General features: G+C 45.9%; 1 protein-coding gene across 1 annotated transcript in view; it reads left to right on the plus strand.

The window, feature by feature from the left end:
• The first annotated feature begins 821 nt into the window (after positions 1 to 821).
• EXOG (exo/endonuclease G) overlaps positions 822 to 19825 on the plus strand; it is a 36539-nt gene continuing 17535 nt past the window's right edge. Inside the window, exons 1-5 of the mRNA XM_048510277.1 lie at positions 822 to 1081; positions 6819 to 6968; positions 10304 to 10443; positions 10717 to 10793; positions 15208 to 15322. Of these exons, the coding sequence (XP_048366234.1) occupies positions 922 to 1081; positions 6819 to 6968; positions 10304 to 10443; positions 10717 to 10793; positions 15208 to 15322 (642 nt within the window). The 5' untranslated portion in view covers positions 822 to 921. The remainder of the gene's footprint in view (positions 1082 to 6818; positions 6969 to 10303; positions 10444 to 10716; positions 10794 to 15207; positions 15323 to 19825) is intronic.

Here is a 19825-nt window from a genome sequence, read left to right on the forward strand (position 1 = left end):
GGTCTGGAATCCATGCCCTACGAGGAGAGATTTCGGGAGCTGGGGATGTTTAGTTTGGAGAAGCGAAGGTTAAGGGGAGATATGATAGCTATGTTTAAATATTTGAAGGGATGTCATGTAGAAGAGGGAGCAAGCTTGTCTTCTGCTGCTCCAGAGGCTAGGACATGGAGTAATAGGTTCAAGGTGCAGGAAAAGAGGATTCAAGGTGCAGGAAAAGAGGACCTAAACATTAGGAAGAACTTTCTGACTGTCAGGGCTGTTCGACAGTGGGATTCGCTGCCTCGGAGAGTGGTGGAGTCTCCTTCTTTGGAGGCGTTTAAACAGAGGCACAAGGGGGGGAGGGGGGGGGTAGCCAGACGCCATCCACATTTTTAAATGGGTTCTGTTTTTATGTAATTAATATTTAAATTATGTTTTAATGTATGTTTTAACCTTGTTGTGAACCGCCCTGAACCCTCAGGGGGAGGGCGGTATATAAAATTAATAATAAATTAAATAAATAAATAAGTCGGGAGTTATTTGATTGTGCGTTCCTGCATGGCAGGGGGTTGGACTGGATGACCCTTGGGGGTCCCTTCCAACTCGATGATTCTATGAAACATCAGTCAACAGCAGCCAGAAAGGAGCCAAGCCATCTTTCTCTGGCACCTGAGGATAGTGAAACGGGTCACAAATGAAGGTATCCCCTATATGAGGGGAGCTGTGACAGGAAAGGCCCTGCCTCCAGTCGCCACAGACAGCGCTGGACCTTAGAAACGGACCTTCAAAAGTCTGTGAGGGAAACGTTTTCGCGCCCTTTTCCCCCCTCACTCCCCAAATGGGCGGGGCCACGACGACGACGACGACCCTGAGGAGAAAGAAGGCGGCGCTCGGCTGCCCTCGCTTCCTTCCTTCCCTCCCTCCTCCAGGCCCGCTGGGGGGATGATGGCGGAGCCCCTGCGGTCCCGGCTCGCCCGCAGCCGCTTCTGGGGCGGCTTTGTGTGCGGGGCGGCCCTGGGCGTCGCGGCCTCCGGGCTGGTCGCCGCGCGGCTCCGGGAAGACCCCCCGCCCCCAGGCAGCCCTTCCGAGCCCAGGGGAGAGGGTAAGCCTCGGGGGTGCGCATGCGCAGAGGCTGAAACGGGGGCGGGGCGGTCGGGCGAGGGGGCTTCCCTCTGAAGTGGAGAAGAGTCGAGGGGAAGTAGCTAAAAAGTCCCCGCCCACAGAAAGGGCTGCAGTCCACTTGTCAGGGCTAGTAACTCGCTTCAGAGGAGCAGCTAAGGGCTTAGAGCACAGATGCATGGGCTTTGGAGCACTGGGAAGAGTTTGGGACAGGGGGGTCCCCAACGTGGTGCAGGGGGGTCCCCACCAATGTCTTTCCTGGCGCCCTCCAAATGCTTTTAGAAAGTGAGTGGGGCTAAATGGGTCCCCCCCCTTCCCCCCAGCAGGGCTTGTGATTGTCTGGGCAGATTAAAAGTGCTTCTACCCGTCTTGTTTTGTTTTGTTACATTTGTATGCTGCTCTGCCCACAAGTGGGCTCAGAGGAGCTGACAGTGCTATAAAGTGCAATCATTGTAATAAGACCTGCAGATCGTAAAGCTTTTAAAATTAGTTAGGAACACATTTCAGCATTTCATTGAGAGATGGTACAGAGGAGAGGAGAAAAGGGGGAAGTTAAGGGAGAGGGAAGAAGAGTTTGGATTTATATCCCCCTTTCTTTCCTGTAAGGAGACTCGAAAGGGATTTACAATCTCCTTTCTCCCCCCGCCCGCCCCAACAAACACCCTGTGAGGTGGGTGGGGCTGAGAGAGCTCTGAAGAATTGTGATTAGCCCAAGGTCACCCAGCTGGCATGTGTTGGACTGCACAAGCTAATCTAGTTCACCAGATAAGCCTCTCCAGCTCAAGTGGCAGAGCGGGGAATTAAACCCGGTTCCTCTAGATTAGAGTACACCTGCTCTTAACCACTACACCATGCTGACTTGGGGGGTTAGACCTGTTGAAATCACTGGGATTTCTGAGTAAATTTGCATATGGTCACATGTCAGCAGCTTGAGCTGTGTATGGTGATGGCCTCCATTCCAATCTCATCTCCCACGATCGCTGAATGGCCAGAAACAAACCTATTTCTCTCTCAGCCTCCATCCTACATGGCAATGACAGTGGTGGGATCCAAAAATGTTAGTAACAGGTTCCCATGGTGGTGGGATTCAAACTGTGGCGTAGCGCCAATGGGGCTGTGCGTAGCACAATGGGGGTGTGGTCGGGCATTCTGGGGCGGGGCATTCCTGGGTGGGGCTGTGGCAAGGACGCAGCCACTGCGCCGGTCCTTGGGCGGGAAACGAATTCACACAGGCGCAGGCTGCCATGCACGCCGGTGCACCTCCTGTTAGACTGCTTCAAGTTCTGCGCACTACTGCTGAGAGGAGGGGCGTAACTAAGGCCAAAATCATGTGGCAAAATCACCCATTAGTAACCCCCTCTCGGCACACACAAATAATTAGTAACCTACTCTCGGGAACCTGTGAGAACCTGCTGGATCCCACCACTGGGCCGCGATGATATTGCAGTCTGTCATGCATTGTTGCAAGGATTATTGAGATGAAGTGTGTGAATCTCTTTGGCATTCTAAAGCAGTAAATAAATGCAAATAATTACTGTTGTTGTAGTCCCATGGTGGGATGACAGTAACCTTGTTGAAACTAAACAGGTGTGGATGGTCAGTGCCTGGTTAGGAACCCCATGAGTGCCACGTTGAGGTCCACACTGAAAGAAAGGTTGGTTTCCGATGTCGTACAATAATTGTTTTTCATTGTGCTTGCATAAGATTGAGTAAGCTATTATTGTAAAAGAAGGCAATTCACCTTAATAAAAATGTAATGAAATATAACACTTAATAATTTCAGGTCATGTATGTGAACAATTCACTGAACGGTTCTTCTCTTGAGCTTTTATTGCAAAACCTCAGGGTCAGCAGAATCATTACAATTTTTTAAGAATTTGTCTGAGTAGACAGAAAACCATTCCTGTTTAGAGACGTTATGGTGATAGCAAGGTAGTTCAGTACAAAAAAAGTAGGAAAATCTGAGCAGGAAAAGGAAATCCCTATCTCTTGTCTTTGACATAGTTATTTACAACATAGTTATATATATCATTTATGCCCTACCTTTCTTCCCAGTGGGTAACCCAAGCGGCTTACATCATTTTCCTCTTGTCCATTTTATGACACCATGATGAAATAAATGCACATCTCTTTCTGCATACATCACAGCATCCTGAGCTTTATGGAGTATTTGGCCATGGTCAAATTATAGGTGGTCAACAGGCAGTATTCTGTGGGTCTTTTGGCCTGTATACCTATCAGGATATTTGGTTAATATAGCAGAGTTTGTCCAGTCAAAGAAGCATGATATTGAGTGCAATAAATAAATACCTCAAGAAGTGTATTGCAAAAAGTAAAACTTACATTTATCTCAGTAGATTCAGTTCATATTCAGGTTGCAATTGAAAGGAAGAGAGATAAACCTAATCCAAAGAGTACCTCCCCTTTCACAATGGCCAGCTGATCCGGCATCATGTGTATGGGAGTAGTAGGTATTGTTTCTACAGGAGAGACCTGTAGATACCTGTGACTGCATGAAAAGCAATGTGGAGAGTAGTAAGAACTATGAACACAGACAGAGGAGGGGTCAGAGGGGAGCTTCCAGGTTAGGACAAAGAGAGGGGCATCCCATTCAAAGAGATAGTGCAATTAAACTGATACAGCACCTCTCACAATTTATTTATTTCATTGTTTGTTTGTATGTCTTTTTAATCTGCCCTGTATCCACAGGTCTCAGGGCAGGCTACAACATAAGATAAAAATGATAAAATACCAATAATAATGTCGGACCTGCTGAACTGCTCACTCCAACAGCACTTGCCCTAGGTGGGAGACATATTCTAACCATGTGTGGTGTAGTGGTTAAGAGCAGGTGGATTCTAATCTGGAGAACTGGGTTTGATTCCCCACTCCTCCACCTGAGTAGCAGAGGCTTATCTGGTGAACCAGATGTGTTTCCGCACTCCCACATTCTTGCTGGGTGACCTTAGTCTAGTCACAGTTCTCTGAGAACTCTCTCAGCCCCACCTTCCTCACCAGGTAGTTGTGGAGAGAGGAAGGGAAAGGAGCTTGTAAGCCACCTTGAGTCTCCTTACCAGAGAGAAAGGTGGGGTATAAATTCAAACTCCACCTCCTCCTCTTCTCCTTAACATTTACATATAATTCAGAGGGTATTTTATATTGATGGTGAAAGGTACGAGGCAGAAGGGAGCATTGAATCCTTACCTGTTCCTCGCCTTGCTATTTCCACTTCACTTTTCCAGCTACTGTTTTCTGATCCTGCTTCATTTAAGATTGAGTGAGACTGTGTGAGGAACCACGGTTTATATATGAACTGGGTGGACAAGTGAGAGGTCATTTTCTAATGTTTTAATGTCCTTGGGGTCTCTGATTGGGTGGCGCAAAGTGTTTTAAATGAATAAAATACATTTTTTTAAAAATATGAGAGCCACTTCTTCAAGAATAGTAGAAGTGTGTAGTTGCTGACCTATAGAGAGGGATATGCCCAGTTCTCATCCGAGTGACCTTGCTATAGGTGTGGAGGGAAATTTTGTAAATCAGTTGTACCTATAAAACAATAGGAAGAAATTTCAGTGTACATAAAAGCAAAATTGTAGTTGTGGACCAGTGGGAAAAAAATATCACGGAAGTGTTTGAAAATTTTGGAACTTGGGATAGCTTAATTATACTCATTTCTAATATCCTCTTAATTTTTCCGATGTTTGTTGTGTAAAACTAATAAATTAAAAGTTAACACTCCTTCCAAAACTGAAAAATCTCTTGACAATTTCTAAAGATTAAAAAAAAAACCATTATTGTTATTACACCTTGCATTAAAATGGCATTTTAGCCTCTCAGGAGTTGGAGAAGTTATTTTTTTACCAAATACACTGAAATAATTGTGCATAACAGAATAGAGTGGATGTTTTCCCCCTTTTCTTCTTTATATTTCTTTCTGTTTTTAATGTTATTAAAATAACTTTTAACCTGCTCTTGCCCTTGTTTGCAAAATAATGGCACTTTTTTTTAAAAAAGCACAATGAAAACCTTTTACTGTGGCCCCAAAATCAGGCAAAGCAACCTACGGCTGGTTCATAAATAGTTAAATACCAATTGAATTAAAAATAACCTCCACCTTCGTTCTCCCCACACACAATGAAAATCAATCAGCACTGTATTGAGAAAGTGGTTTCCCCTGGCTTTATCACAACAGTAGTTAATTGCTAGCAGTATCATATTTTTCATTTTATAGTGCTTAAGTGTATTTGTATTACAGTTATCATAAAAATCAATCTGAAGTGGTGGGCGAAAGGTTACAGTATGCAGCGCCTTGCCTATTTCCCACTTTCAAACGCTGAACGCCATTGGATGCGGGGACATGATAAATGGAGGGAGTCCTGATAAAGCTTTCTCTTTCAAAATTATCTGTGTTTGGGTGATCTCTTAAGGTCACAGTGTTTTTCTTTCGCTGTGCCTTCGATAAAGGAAGCCGCAACCCTCACTTTGCAAGCCACGAGGAAAACCTTGCCAGTGTGGTGGAGTGGTTAAGAGCTACAGTCTCTAACCCAGAGAACTGAGTTTGATTCTCCTCTCCTCCCCATGAGCAGTGGACTCTAATCTGGAGAACCAGGTTGTCTTCCTCACTCCGCCCTTCATTCACTCGCTTCCTGCAAATCAAGCGAATAAGGACTAATAAAAGGGGACGAATAAGGGGCCGAATAAGGATTAATAAAAGGAAACACTTCTTCACGCAACGTGTGATTGGTGTTTGGAATATGCTGCCACAGGAGGTGGTGATGGCCACTAACCTGGATAGCTTTAAAAGGGGCTTGGACAGATTTATGGAGGAGAAGTCGATCTATAGCTCCCAATCTTGATCCTCCTTGATCTCAGATTGCAAATGCCTTAGCAGACCAGGTACTCAGGAGCAGCAGCAGCAGAAGGCTTTTGCTTTCACATCCTGCACATGAGCTCCCAAAGGCACCTGGTGGGCTACTGCGAGTAGCAGAGAGCTGGACTAGATGGACTCTGGTCTGATCCAGCTGGCTTGTTCTTATGTTCTTAATATTTTTAAAAATCTGTTCAGTCAATCAGATTTCCAGGGGCCACTCAGAAGCCTTGCTGGGCAAAACTCCCACTTGGCCCCACCCTCTTTCTAAAAAGACTTGGTGGGCACCAGGAAAAGTGGTTGCCCGTTACATCAGTGGGCAATATGTTGGGGATCCCTGGGCTAGATGCTTCTGGAAGCTGGCAAGCTTCCAATTGTACTCCAGAAAAAGTTACAGCTGTTGGATTTCTTCCTACCAGAAAAAGAAATTTGATAGCCCTACACATTGGATTCCAATCCAACACATTAATCATGTATGATCTGTTATACCCTGTTTCATTTATTTATAATTTTCATGCACGCACTGCTTGGGCACTTAGAAATATGGTGGCACCCTGGCATTTGGAACAACAGGGAAAGGTCTCTACTCTATGGCCCCTTCCGCACATGCAAAATAATGCGTTTTCAAACCACTTTCACAAATGTTTGCAAGTGGATTTTGCTATTCCGCACAGCTTTAAAGAGCACTGAAAGCAGTTTGAAAGTGCATTATTCTGCATGTGCGGAATGAGCCTATGTCTTGTTGGATCTCCAGAGAAACCTGGTGAGACAGAATGCTGGACTCAGTGGACCAGTAGTCGGATCCAGCAGGGCTGTTCTTAGATTCTTACTTTGAATTTGTTTTCTCTCTTAGAACCAGCCACAGAATCTGTGCTGGGAAAGTATGGATTTCCTGTGGATGGAACACAGAACAGATATTACACCAACCACGTGCTGTCTTACGACCAAGCAAAACGGGTCCCTAGGTGGGTGATTGAACATATCTCCAAACTCAAGACAGTGGGTAAGTGAATGCCATTTGTGCTGTGCTGTCATTTGTTCCTTTGTGTATTAGAGGTACTTCACAAGCATGAACGGTGGCCATAGATCTCAAGATCTGTCCCAGTGTTTCAGTGATCATCTGGGGCCAAGCTTGATGTGGTGACAGCCTCAGGTCTGACCAGTGGGTTCTGTCGCACCTAATTTCGCCATTAAGTAGAAAATTCTAGTATCCACATCAGAAAGATTTAATGGGCAACATTCTCAATTTTGTTCAAACCTGCTCTTAACCACCACGCCACACTGGAGTTTGTAAGAAGAGAAGAGTTTGGATTTATATCCCCCCTTTCTCTCCTGCAGGAGACTCAAAGGGGCTTACAATCTCCTTGCCCTTCCCTCTTCACAACAAACACCCTGTGAGGTGGGTGGGGCTGAGAGAGCTCCGAGAAGCTGTGACTAGCCCAAGGTCACCCAGCTGGCGTGTGGGGGAGTGGACAGGCTAATCTGAATTCCCCAGAGAAGCCTCCACAGCTCAGGCGGCAGAGCTGGGAATCAAACCCGGTTCCCCCAGATTGGATACACAAGCTCTTAACCTCCTACGCCACTGCTGCTCCCATTGAGTCTCCTTGCATCAGAGAAAGAGGGGATATAAAGCCCCGTTGAGTCTCCTTGCATCAGAGAAAGAGGGGATATAAAGCCAAACTCGTCCTCTTTTTCAATGCCAGCAAGGCTAAAGATCAGGGGTAAGCAGACAGTGGAAAATAAGGCGGGAGCAGGTTGTAGCTTGGTTCCTTTGACTGCATGCTTTGCTGTCATGAAACAGCCAGGTTCTCTTGTACAAGAATCCTCGGATGAACCACCCCTCCGATATCTAGTTTTTTGTGTGTCCTCAACCTGCCTCGTGTCATCACTGGAGTCATTTTCAGGTTGCTCAGGGGAACCGTCAGATTTTACAAAAGCTTATTGGGGAACCTTTGCCAAAAAGCAACAGTACTGGAGATTGGGCTTCCCTGGAAGACAACTTGCTCATTGTGACTAGTCACCCATGTGTCTACTGAGCGCATTCTCACTTTTCATTATTGTCATCGTCCCTTTGGTTAGGCATCTGTCACACCACAGTTATAAAAATGTTTTTTAAGAAGGGAGAAGATTCACGAGTTGATAAAATCCACTAAAACAACGTTACATACAAAGCCAAGCAGTATATAAAAGCATTTTTAAAAAGCTATCAATAACTTTATCAAAAGGCACACACAACCTTTTCACAAATCCTTATTGCCGTTAACAGATATCTGCCCATTTAGTAGTAATAGAAGAAGAGTTGGATTTATATCCCCCCTTTCTCTCCTGTAAGGAGACTCAAAGGGGCTTACAATCTCCTTTCCCTTCCCTCCCCTTACCAGACACTGTGTGAGGTGGGTGGGGCTGAGAGAGCTCTGAAGAACTGACTAGCTCAAGATCACCCAGCTGGCATGTGTTGGAGTGCACAAGCTTATCTGATTCACCAGTTAAGCCTCCACAGCTCAAGTGACAGAGCAGGAAATCAAACCCGGTTCTCCAGATTAGAGGGAATCAAACCCGGTTCTCCAGATTAGTGGGTAATAGAAGAGTTTCTACCCGACAGAAGGTATACTGCCAACTGCTGATCAGAAAAACTCTGAATATTGCGCAACATAGGTCTGATAAATACATTCCTCGTCTCCCAGTAAAACTTGAAACTACAATAACAGATGGGTTAAATGTTCGTGTTCCTCACAGCACCTGTCACAGAGGAATTCTCTTGTATCTACCGTGTAAAACAGCGGAAGGAAGAATATTCAATCGAGCAGGCATAAATGCTCCACGCACATGAGGTAATTCTAGATGAGATAGGGAAGGCGCTTCAGTGCTGTAATCTAGTACATGAGACATGGGAGACAGGGTCTATTTGCTAAAGAAAATAGAGTTTACCTTTGTATATCTAGCAGTTCCTGGTGCAACCATCTATTGGAGTACTGTGTTCAGTTCTGGTCGCCACATCTCAAAAAGGATATTGAAGAGATAGAAAAAGTGCAGAGAAGGGCAACGAGGATGATTGAGGGACTGGAGCACCTTCCCTATGAGGAGAGGCTGCAGCGTTTGGGACTCTTTAGTTTGGAGAGGAGACGTCTGAGGGGGGATATGATTGAAGTCTATAAAATTACGCATGGGGTTGAAAATGTTGACAGAGAGAAATTTTTCTCTCTTTCTCACAATACTAGAACCAGGGGGCATCCATTGAAAATGCTGGGGGGAAGAATTAGGACTAATAAAAGGAAACTTGCCTTCTTCACTAGCATTATGTGATTGGTGTTTGGAATATGCTGCCACAGGAGGTGGTGATGGCCACTAACCTGGATAACTTTAAAAGGGGCTTGGACAGATTTATGGAGGAGAAGTCGATTTATGGCTACCAATCTTGATCCTCTTTGATCTGAGATTGCAAATGCCCTAACAGACCAGGTGCTCGGGAGCAACAGCCGCAGAAGGCCATTGCTTTCACATCCTGCATGTGAGCTCCCAATGGCACCTGGTGGGCCACTGCGAGTAGCAGAGAGCTGGACTAAATGGACTCTGCTCTGATCCAGCTGGCTTGTTCTTGTGTTCTTATGTTCATCTAGAGGCCTGGTCCCTTCCAAGCAACAGAAGAGAGCTGAAATATGTTATTTTCCAAAAAGAGATGAGATTGGAATGGAGGCCATCACGGTACACAGCCCAGGCTGCTCACATGTGACCATATGCAAATTTACTCAGAAGTCCCAGTGATTTCAACAGGTCTTACCCCCCCCCCCCAAAGTCAGCAGTGGCATAGTGGTTAAGAGCAGGTGCATTCTAATCTGGAGGAACTGGGTTTGATTCCCCGCTCTGCCGCTTGAGCTGTGGAGGCTTATCTGGAGAATTCAGATTAGCCTGTGCACTCCCACACATGCCAGCTGGGTGACCTTGGGCTAGCCACAGCTTTTCGGAGCTCTCTCAGCCCTACCTACCTCACAGGGTGTTTGTTGTGAGGGGGGAAGGACAAGGAGATTGTAAGCCCCTTTGAGTCTCCTACAGGAGAGAAAGGGGGAGGGGATATAAATCCAAACTCTTCTTCTTCTTAACTTCGACCACTTACTTGTATAGAAGTCTGAGAGGAAGGCAGGGGCATAGCAAGGATATTCTCGCTTTGTACAGAATGAGGGCCAGCTGCCAGAAGCCTGGCAAAATGCTTTGTGTGAAATGAGCGTACATCTCGGCATTCTCGTTTGTTTTGTCCTCTTGCAAGTTGCTTTGAGTACTGGTTTCTAATCAATGTGTTGTTAAAATACCCTTGTATAACCCCTCTTCTGTACTGTTCCTCAGGCAATGCAGACAGGAAACACTGTAAATTTAGACCGGATCCTGGCATCCCTCCACTCTTCAGTGCCATGAATGAAGACTACGTTGGGAGTGGTTGGTCACGAGGCCATATGGCACCAGCAGGAGATAACAAATACTCTCCAGTAGGACCCTTGCTTAATTTCTAGTTCTTTGTGTCTTTGAATGGCAAGGGAAAGAATTTCTTTTTTTAAAAAATCACATTATGATGGGTAAAAACGTACCAAGCATATGTTGTAAGAAGGGGGACTGAATTTTAAGATCTTAGAATGTACTATTGTTGTCTTGTGTGTGAATGGACTAGCATGTTCCTCAAACATGTAACATGCTAATATTTGGATATTCAATTTTGCTTACTTAAGAGTGTTTAAGCTGTTACAACTCTCTTTGATTTGCAGAAAGCCATGGCAGAAACATTTTATCTCTCCAACATCGTACCTCAAAATTATGAGAATAATGCCGGATTCTGGAACAGGTATGTGGTCGCTAGATCAACTTACTACAATGCAAAAAATCAACTCATTGTTACGTTTTAATATTTATTTACTTAGAGCATTTTAACACTGCTATTCCAGGAAAAACATTCTCACCTTCCTTAGGTTTTGAGGTGTCTGGGAGACAGCTAGTGTATGCATTTTTCAGTAAGTAAATAAAATATACACAGCAGCTGACTAAACATAAAATAAGCAAATATGATATAACCGTTATCAAAACAGCAGCTAAGCAAATCTGAAAACCCAAGGTTAAAATGCTTATTAAAAGTCTCTAGGAATGACGCTAAATAGCTTTCAGTATGCAGGCTATATGAAACTCCAGGAAGAGGGAATTCCAAAGTGTGGAGATAGCTGCAAAGGTGGCTTTATGCAGGTCCCGCTTAATGAACCTCTGTCAGGATGGGCTCCCACAGCAGAGCTACCCTGGACAATCTTGGTGGAAGGCAGCCTAGAGGCATTTTGGACCCAAACTGTTAAGCCAGTGATTTTCAACCAGGGTTCTGTGGTACTCTGGGGTACCGTGATCTTGTTCCAGGGGTACCGTGGCAATGCTAACCCCCCCCCCCTCACTTTTGTGGTGTCTCCTGCCGGTGCCAGCAAGGACAGGGCCTGGCACAAGGTCAGCAGCCACTTCCTGCCCCCTCCCCCCCAGTTCTTCCCTTCATCCTGGGAGGGGAAGGTGGGGGTGGTGCAAGCAGGGGCACTGGGAGGGGAAGGTGGGGGGGATGGCAGGGGTACCGTGAGATATGAAGAGTGAGGTCAAGGGTACCGTGATATCGAAAAGGTTGGTAAACACTGTGTTAAGCGCTTGTAAAGTCAAAACCCAGCAGACTGAATTGAGCTCGGAAACAAGCTGGGAACCAGTGGTGCTGGCTTAACACACTTATAGCCCCATCCAAATAGGGGAGAGGGGATGAAATGGACTAGCAAGCCTGCTGACAGGCGGGCACCATACTGCTCGGTGGCACCCATACGTGGAAGGGCCCACCACTCGGAGGCTGCCCTAGCGTAGCAGAGCATGCCGGGGACAGGCCAGGGGCATTCCTGGGGGTGGAACCGACTTTATTCGTCTTCCACTGGGTTTTCAGGCTGGGACCGCCCCTGGTGCAGCCCTTCGACTTACACCCCAGAAACTCTGAGAAGAGTCCCAGGGCATTCCCAAGAGGCAAATCTGTTTTTCAGAAGTGCAGCTCTGTCCCCAGCTGCTTGTGTGTGGGTGTGATAGTTGCATGACCACAACAGCGACTGCTGAGCACACCAAAGGACGACAACGTGGAACTCTGGCTTGGAACAAACTGGTGTATAACATCAGGTCTGGTTTAACTTGGAAATCTAATCATTTGCCAGTGCACAGCCTTTTCTTTGCAATTCATCTCGAAATAAAAATCAGGGTTGGAAAACAGAGATCAGAGGAAAAGGAATAAAGTAGGCAGAGCTAAAGGGGAGGAGAGAGTGGGCACAAATTTAATTGCTCTTCAGGTGATTTATCCAGAAACTTGTTTATGCAGCAGGAGGTTCAGCGGCGGGAATCTTAAGCCTGGCTGTGTAGACATCCCTACAGCGTTCATATATTTATTTATATTTATAATTTTTTCCCAGCCTGAAGGTTGTGGGTGGATAACAATTTAAAGCATAAATCCAGTGAAACGGAATAAAATTCAATTAATTAGACACACACTGCCACAGGAATAAAATTAGTTTGCTTCAAGCAGAGTGCGCGGCACGATAATGGCTTCTGTTAATTCAGCAGTGGCTTTGGTGAGCGAGTCTGCGTCTTCCCACTCTTTTGCAGATATTCCCACTTTCACACGTTTGGCCAGGTGCAGACTGAGCATACATTTCCCACAGATGACCACGGTTCCAATAAAGTGTTGTCTTGTCATATCCAGTCATTTAAGATATGACAACAAGATATAGATGGACTATTGCAACTCGCTCTACGCAGGCCTTCCCTTGCGTCTGATTCGGAGATTAAAGATGGTCCAGAATGCAGCGGCACGCATGCTTGTGGGAGGTGCCATGGGAGAGCATATTACACCCATGCTACGCCGCTTGCACTGGTTGCCAATTGAATACCGAATCATTTTCAAGGTGCTGGTGCTAACCTTTAAGGCCTTACGCGGCCTGGGGCCTCCGTACCTACGGGACCGTCTGACCCCATATGTGTCCCGAGGAACCGGTCTCCTGCGTTAGGCAGAGAGGCCAATCTACTGGTGATCCCTTGCCCCTCCCTGATACGGCTGGCCCCCACCCGGGCCGAGCCTTTACAGCGCTGGCCCCAGCCTGGTGGAAGCAGCTCTACCCTCTCCAGCCTGTCCGGGCCCTGCGGGACCTTGCTGAAGTTCACGCAGGGCCTGCAAGACAGGCTGTTCCACCCGGGCCTTTGGGGAGACTAGCCCGTTGATAGGGGCCCCTCCCTCCCTCCCCTCCCTCCCTCCGCCACTCCTCCTCCCTCCTCCTCCCTTCCTGTTTCTTTTTTGCTGAAGACCTATAAAACCCACTCTGTGACTTCTGTAGGGCAGTAATGATATTAGGAGCCATCCGGCTTTAGAGTATTAATGCTGCATTTTAAACAGAGTAAGGTTTATTTTTACCGGAGCCATCCTTATTTATATTACATTGTATTTTAATTGATGGTGCTCTTTATACTGTTCACCGCCCTGAGCCCTTCGGGGGAGGGCGGTTTATAAACCTAATAAATAATAATAATAATAATAATAATAATAATCTCTGCTGATAACTCCTCCGAAATGTAACCCAAAACATTAATACGGAGCAGCAGTGGCGTAGGAGGTTAAGAGCTCGTGTATCTAATCTGGAGGAACCGGGTTTGATTCTCAGCTCTGCCGCCTGAGCTGTGGAGGCTTATCTGGGGAATTCAGATTAGCCTGTACACTCCCACACACGCCAGCTGGGTGACCTTGGGCTAGTCACAGCTTCTCGGAGCTCTCTCAGCCCCACCTACCTCACAGGGTGTTTGTTGTGAGGGGGGAAGGACAAGGAGATTGTAAGCCCCTTGGAGTCTCCTACAGGAGAGAAAGGGGGGATATAAATCCAAACTCTTCTTCTTAACTTCGACCACCTACTTGTATAGAAGTCTGAGAGTAAGGCCGGGGCATAGCAAGGATATTCTCTGAGAGTAAGACATAGCAAGGATATTCTCACTTTGTACAGAATGGCCGTTTCCCCACTTTTAAAAATGACGTCGGTTTCATCCAGCGTGGACCTTTTCAGCGCGGGGATTGTGTTTCCCGGCTTCCCCACTGCCCTGCGCTCTGCACGGGGTCATAAAAAGGTGCCGTTTTCAGCAGCGCCAGAAATGATGCGCACTGAGGTGTTTGTTTGAAGCAAACTACCTCACAGGGTGTTTGTTGTGAGGGTGAAGGGCAAGGAGATTGTAAGCCCCTTTGAGTCTCCTAAGGAGAGAAAGGGGGGATATAAATCCAAACTCTTCTTCTTCTCTTCTTCTAATATGAGCAAGAAGCACCCGAGTGAAGTAGGGATTTTCATGTCGGCCAGAGGAACTTGCCGGTTTTGTTGCTTCCTGCGCTGCTTGAAATCCTTTAGGAGGCGGCACTGTGGTGCTGGTCCCAGGAGCTGCAAAACTCCAATTCCCTTTGGATTGCACTGCCCATTTTAACTCCCCACTCCGCTATGAAGCTTCTTTAGGTGACGTTGGAGAGTCTAACCTTCCCAGCAGGAGTGTTGTGAGAAGAAGATGAGGAAGGAGGAATAATGTAAGCCATTCTGAGCTTCTTGAAGGAAGGCTGTACAAATGTACTACACAGACAAAAGTAACTTCTCTACTAATGTATGGCTTGTGTTTCTCCATTAAACGAAATGTAATGAACATAGGAAAACAGGCTTGCTTTGTACAAAATGCCTATATGTCCTTCTGGAGCAGCAGTGGCGTAGGAGGTTAAGAGCTCGTTTATCTAATCTGGAGGAACCGGGTTTGATTCTCCGCTCTGCCGCCTGAGCTGTGGAGGCTTATCTGGGGAATTCAGATTAGCTTGTACACTCCCACACATGCCAGCTGGGTGACCTTGGGCTAGTCACAGCTTCTCAGAGCTCTCTCAGCCCCACCCACCTCACAGGGTGTTTGTTGTGAGGGGGGAAGGGCAAGGAGATTGTCATCCCCTTTGAGTCTCCTACAGGAGAGAAAGGGGGGATATAAATCCAAACTCCTCCTCCTCCTCCTCCTCCTCCTCCTCCTCCTCCTCTTCTTCTTCTTCTTCTTCTTCTTCTTCTTCTTCTTCTTCTTCTTCTTCTTCTTCTTCTTCTTCTTCTTCTTCTTCTTCTTCTTCTTCTTCTTCATTCCTGGGATTGTTATGTTTTTTTCCTCACCACTGTCCAGTCCTTATATTTACATTGTCTGTTTGGAATATTTTTCAGAATGGAAATGTATTGCCGCGAACTGACAGAGAGATTTGAAGACGTGTGGATTGTGTCGGGACCTTTGACGTTACCTCAGAGTGATGAGGATGGGAAGAAAAGAGTCATCTATCAGGTAAGGTCTTGCACTCGGAGAATTAGGAATGAATGTATTATTTGGAACGGGTCAGTTGGAGTCCAGTAACACCATAATGACCAATAAGATTTTGAAGGTATCAGGTTTCAAGAGTCAAACGTCTTTCCTCTGATACCAGGATCTGATAAAGGGAATTTGGATGTTTATTGCCTGAAAATGTTGTTTGTCCCTCAGGTGCTACTGGGCTTGAATGTAGGATACCCTCTAAAACTTTCTTGGAATGAAGACCTTTTGGATTTTGTTAAGAATTCCTGTTGTTAGATTCTTAGGATTTGTCTTGGGAGTGTATGCGGGAGAAGGCAGTAGCTCTAGTCATTGAAGAGACCGTTTCATTGGTTTAGGAAATTTCTAGTATATATGTACAAACAAAAAGAGAGGCGAAGTAGTTATTACAAGGAGGGCAACCAGAATGGTAAAAGGTCTGGATTCCATGATCTATGAGGAGTGGCTGAGGGAGCTAGGTTAGTTTAGTTTGGAGAAGAGAAGGTTAATGGGGTGACATGATAGCCATGTTTAAATGTTTGAAGGGATGTCATGTTGAAGAGGGAGCAAGCTTGTTTTCCGTTGCTCCAGAGACTAGGACAAGGGGTAATGAATTCAAGTTGCAGGAAAAGAGATTCCACCTGAACTTTAGGAAGAAGGGCTGTTCGACAGTAGAATACGCTGCCTCAAAATGTGGTGGAGTCTCCTTTGGAGGTTTTCAAACAGAGGTTGGATGGCCATCCGTCAGGAGTGCTTTGTGTATTCCTGTGTGGCAGAGGGTTGGACTGGATGGCCCTTGTGGTTCCTTCCAACTCTGTGATTCTGTAATTCTATTCTACATTAACTTGTAGGCCTGACAATATGAAAGGAGACAGTCTTTTGAGAACTCTGACTCGGAGCCATTCAAGGCACTTGGAGTTATGCCTGGAAACAAACAGGCACCAAGTCCTGATCTTTCAGCATTGGGGTGACACAATCCCTTGTATCCTACCCCTGACAATAGCTGTCTTGAAGGAATTTTGGGGATAGAATCAAAACACCCTCCCTTTCCTTGGGAAACTGAAGCAAAATCTGAGCCAATGAGCCAGCCATCCTCCTGTAGTAATGATTTAACAATTACCTGCCCCAGCAGCCATTTTGCAGTGATGTCCTTTCTGAAGTTTCCGAAAGCACCCATAGCCTTAACAAATTTAGTATAAGCCAGGCCACACTCTGTCACTTTGGCCCTTTCCCCACTTACCTCTGCTGCCCTTTGCTGCGCGCTACTCTCCGCGCGCGACATCTCTGGTACGCGTCCGGGTGTCCTCACGACCCTGTGCTCTGCACGGGGTCATCAAAAGGTGCTGTTTGGAGGAGTGCCAGGGATGCCGCACGCTGAGGGGGCGCGAGAGCGGCAGTGTCGGGGCGGCTGCGTTGTCGCCACCCCTGTAGTGGGGAGTACCGGGGGACCCCGCGCTACTTGAGGAGAGTAGCGCGGGGCTTAAGGTAAGTGGGGAAAGGGCCATGGTCTGCCTTGGGAATGGCCTTTGTTGCAAACACAAGTTGATAATTTAAGAAATATAAATATATGTCCGGAAATGTACAATAAAATGCCAGCAGGAGGAATCTGTTCTGTGTCACTGGAGCTGCAGACGCAATCTCCATCTTTGTCCAGGGCAAATCAAAATGACAGCATCATATTTTGTACTCTGCTGTTCTCCCGAGAATGTCAGTTTAGTGACTTTTGTCCCCTAGCAGATTTTTGTTTCGAAATGTATCATTTCACAGTCAGTTTTCCTCCTACACAACACTCAAATTGAACGCAGACTGAAATGCATTCTTTAGAACTTTGTCGCCAGCAGTTGCCACAGTAGGGACAACCTGTCACGTTTTAGCTACCCATGTTTAATCAACAAAAAAGGGAAGAAATTGCATCAAGAGAAAGTGTTTAATAAAGATAATAGGATTGAAAACTGACGAGGTGTAATCGTTAAGAGCAGGTGGATTCTAATCTGGAGAACTGGGTTTGATTCCCTCTCCTCCATCTGAGTGGCAGAGGCTTATCTGGTGAACCAGATGTGCTTCCACACTCCTACATTCCTGCTGGGTGATCTTGGGCTAGTCACAGTTCCCTCTGAACTCTCTCAGCCCCACCTACCTCACAAGGTGACTGTTGTGGGGAGAGGAAGGGAAAGGAGCTTGTAAGCCGCCTTGAGTCTCCTGACAGGAGAGAAAGGTGGGATATAAATCCAAACTCTTCTTCTTTATATGGTCCATTCTCTGTAAGCAGTTGGGTGACCCAGCCTAACCTGATAGATCTTGGAAGGTAAGTTGGGTTTGCAAGAATTGCTACACAGAGACAGGCCATGGCAAACCACTTCTGTTTGTTTCTTACCTTGAAAACCCTACAGGGTCACTATAAATCAGTGATGGCGAACCTATGGCACGGGTGCCAGAGGTGGCACTCAGAGCCCATTCTATGGGCACGCGTGCACAGAGTTCATAATGGGGGGGGGTGGAAAATCACCCCCCCCCCCGCACACACATCTAGCCTAGCCTGGGCATGATCCTTTACCTGGGAGTAAGCTCGGTTACTGGCAATGGGGCTTGCTTCTGAGTAAACCCTCCTAGGGTCGTGATTCACCCATTCGAAGCGTTGCACGGTTGCTTCACCAAGCTTACTCCCGAGTAACGTGCGCCTCGGAGCCAACCATTTTTTCTAAACTAAAACCTCAGTATTCAGGTTACATTGCCGTGTTGGCACTTTGCGATAAATAAGTGGGTTTTGGGTTGCAATTTGGACTACTTGGTCTCGAGGTTAGCCATGCTGCTGTCATCGACTGTGACTTAATGGTATTTCCTACCACCATCTACAACACAGTTCAGAAGACGGGCAGAGGCAGGTTTCTGTTAAAGATTCGTCTGCTATAAAATCTGAAGGCTGATCCTCACATTTCCATTTGGCTTGGAAAGGCACCATTAAGTTATTTTTATCATGTCCATTTTGCTTGGTAAATATCTGTCTTGATGACACCCTGCTGCTATGATATCTGGCTTCTGGTATGCCAGCCAAATCTGTGCTTTCATCCCAACCACATGAAGGGTACATTGAAGAAAAAACAAATTTTCTGCTAAAAACTGGTCCCCTGGATTAGATTTCCCCACTCATCAAGGATCAGATTGCTTGTTTTTCCCCTGGGGTCAGCCAGAGGTTGCCTCCATTCTCTGCATCTGTCCCCTTCGCCTCTTTCTTTCTCTCTCCTGAAAGCTTTAAAGTCAACAGAACAAGCCACGTATAAGAAAAGGAAATTCTGCAGCCTCTGTGGGCACCTTCTTCTATTGCTACCTCTACCCTTCAAATGAGGGGCTTTCCGTTGTTATGAATGTAATGAGTTTTTGTAACGTAGCGAGCCTGGATGTAAGAGGTTTTGGATTAGCTTATTAAGCACACACATTAATTAATATCTCCTGCCCTGTTATTTAATTAGAGCTATTCAGTTATGCTTGTCTTTCAGTGCCAAATTATGTTGAATTAGCCAATTCACGAAGCTGTAAAAATGTGATACCCCTGTGGATGGTTGGTATTGACCCAGCATGGTTTAGTGGTTAAGAGCGTCAGACTACTATTGGGGAACAGAGGCATGGATTTCTCAGTTGTGGCACTTCCCCCTAAGAGGAGAGACTTGGGGGGCTGGGGATGTTTAGTTTGAAGAGAAGGTTAAGAGGTGACACGATAGCCATGTTTAGATATTTGAAGGGATGTCATGTTGGTGAGGGAGCAAGCTTGTTTTCTGCTGCTCCAGAGATTAGGACAAGGACTAATGGATTCAAGGTGAAGGAAAAGAAATTCCACCTAAACATCAGGAAAAACTTCCTAACAGTCAGGGCTGTTCAACAGTGGGATGCACTCGGAGTGTGGAGGAGTCTCCTCCTTTGGAGGTTTTTAAAGAGAGGTTGTATGGCCATCTGTCAGGAGTGCTTTGATTGTCTGTCCCTGCATTGCAGGGGGTTGGATTGAATGGCCTTTTGGGTCTCTTCCAACTCTATGGTTTTATGAATGACCCCTCCCTGAAGCATGCTTTATACTTGCTTTCCTATCCTTTAGGCACCAGGCCAAACCATTTCTCTCTAGCTAGGCTTTTAACTTAGGGGTTCCATCTTTTTAGCTGTTTTTACAGCGTGGTATTGCAGTCTGGCATTAAGAACATGTGAATGACATGAGGTAGATCCTTCACTTTATTTATTTATTTATTTATTTATTTATTTATTTATTTATTTATTTATTTATTTATTTATTTATTTTGATTGATTGATTTCCTGGCCTTTATAAAGGTCTGAGGGTGGGTTACAGTAAAAACCATAATAAGCTCCTTCCAACAACAATAATAAAATCCCTATAAAACCCAATTCTAAAGCCATAAAACATTATAAAAACTCCTACCCCAACCACTCCTAAAAATGGGCGACTAGGACACCATAAAAGGTCAGAAGGTGAATTGTCTTTTTTTTAAAGACTGTCAT

Source organism: Sphaerodactylus townsendi, linkage group LG11, assembly GCF_021028975.2.
Source record: "Sphaerodactylus townsendi isolate TG3544 linkage group LG11, MPM_Stown_v2.3, whole genome shotgun sequence".
In the NCBI taxonomy this organism is placed as follows: domain Eukaryota; kingdom Metazoa; phylum Chordata; class Lepidosauria; order Squamata; family Sphaerodactylidae; genus Sphaerodactylus; species Sphaerodactylus townsendi.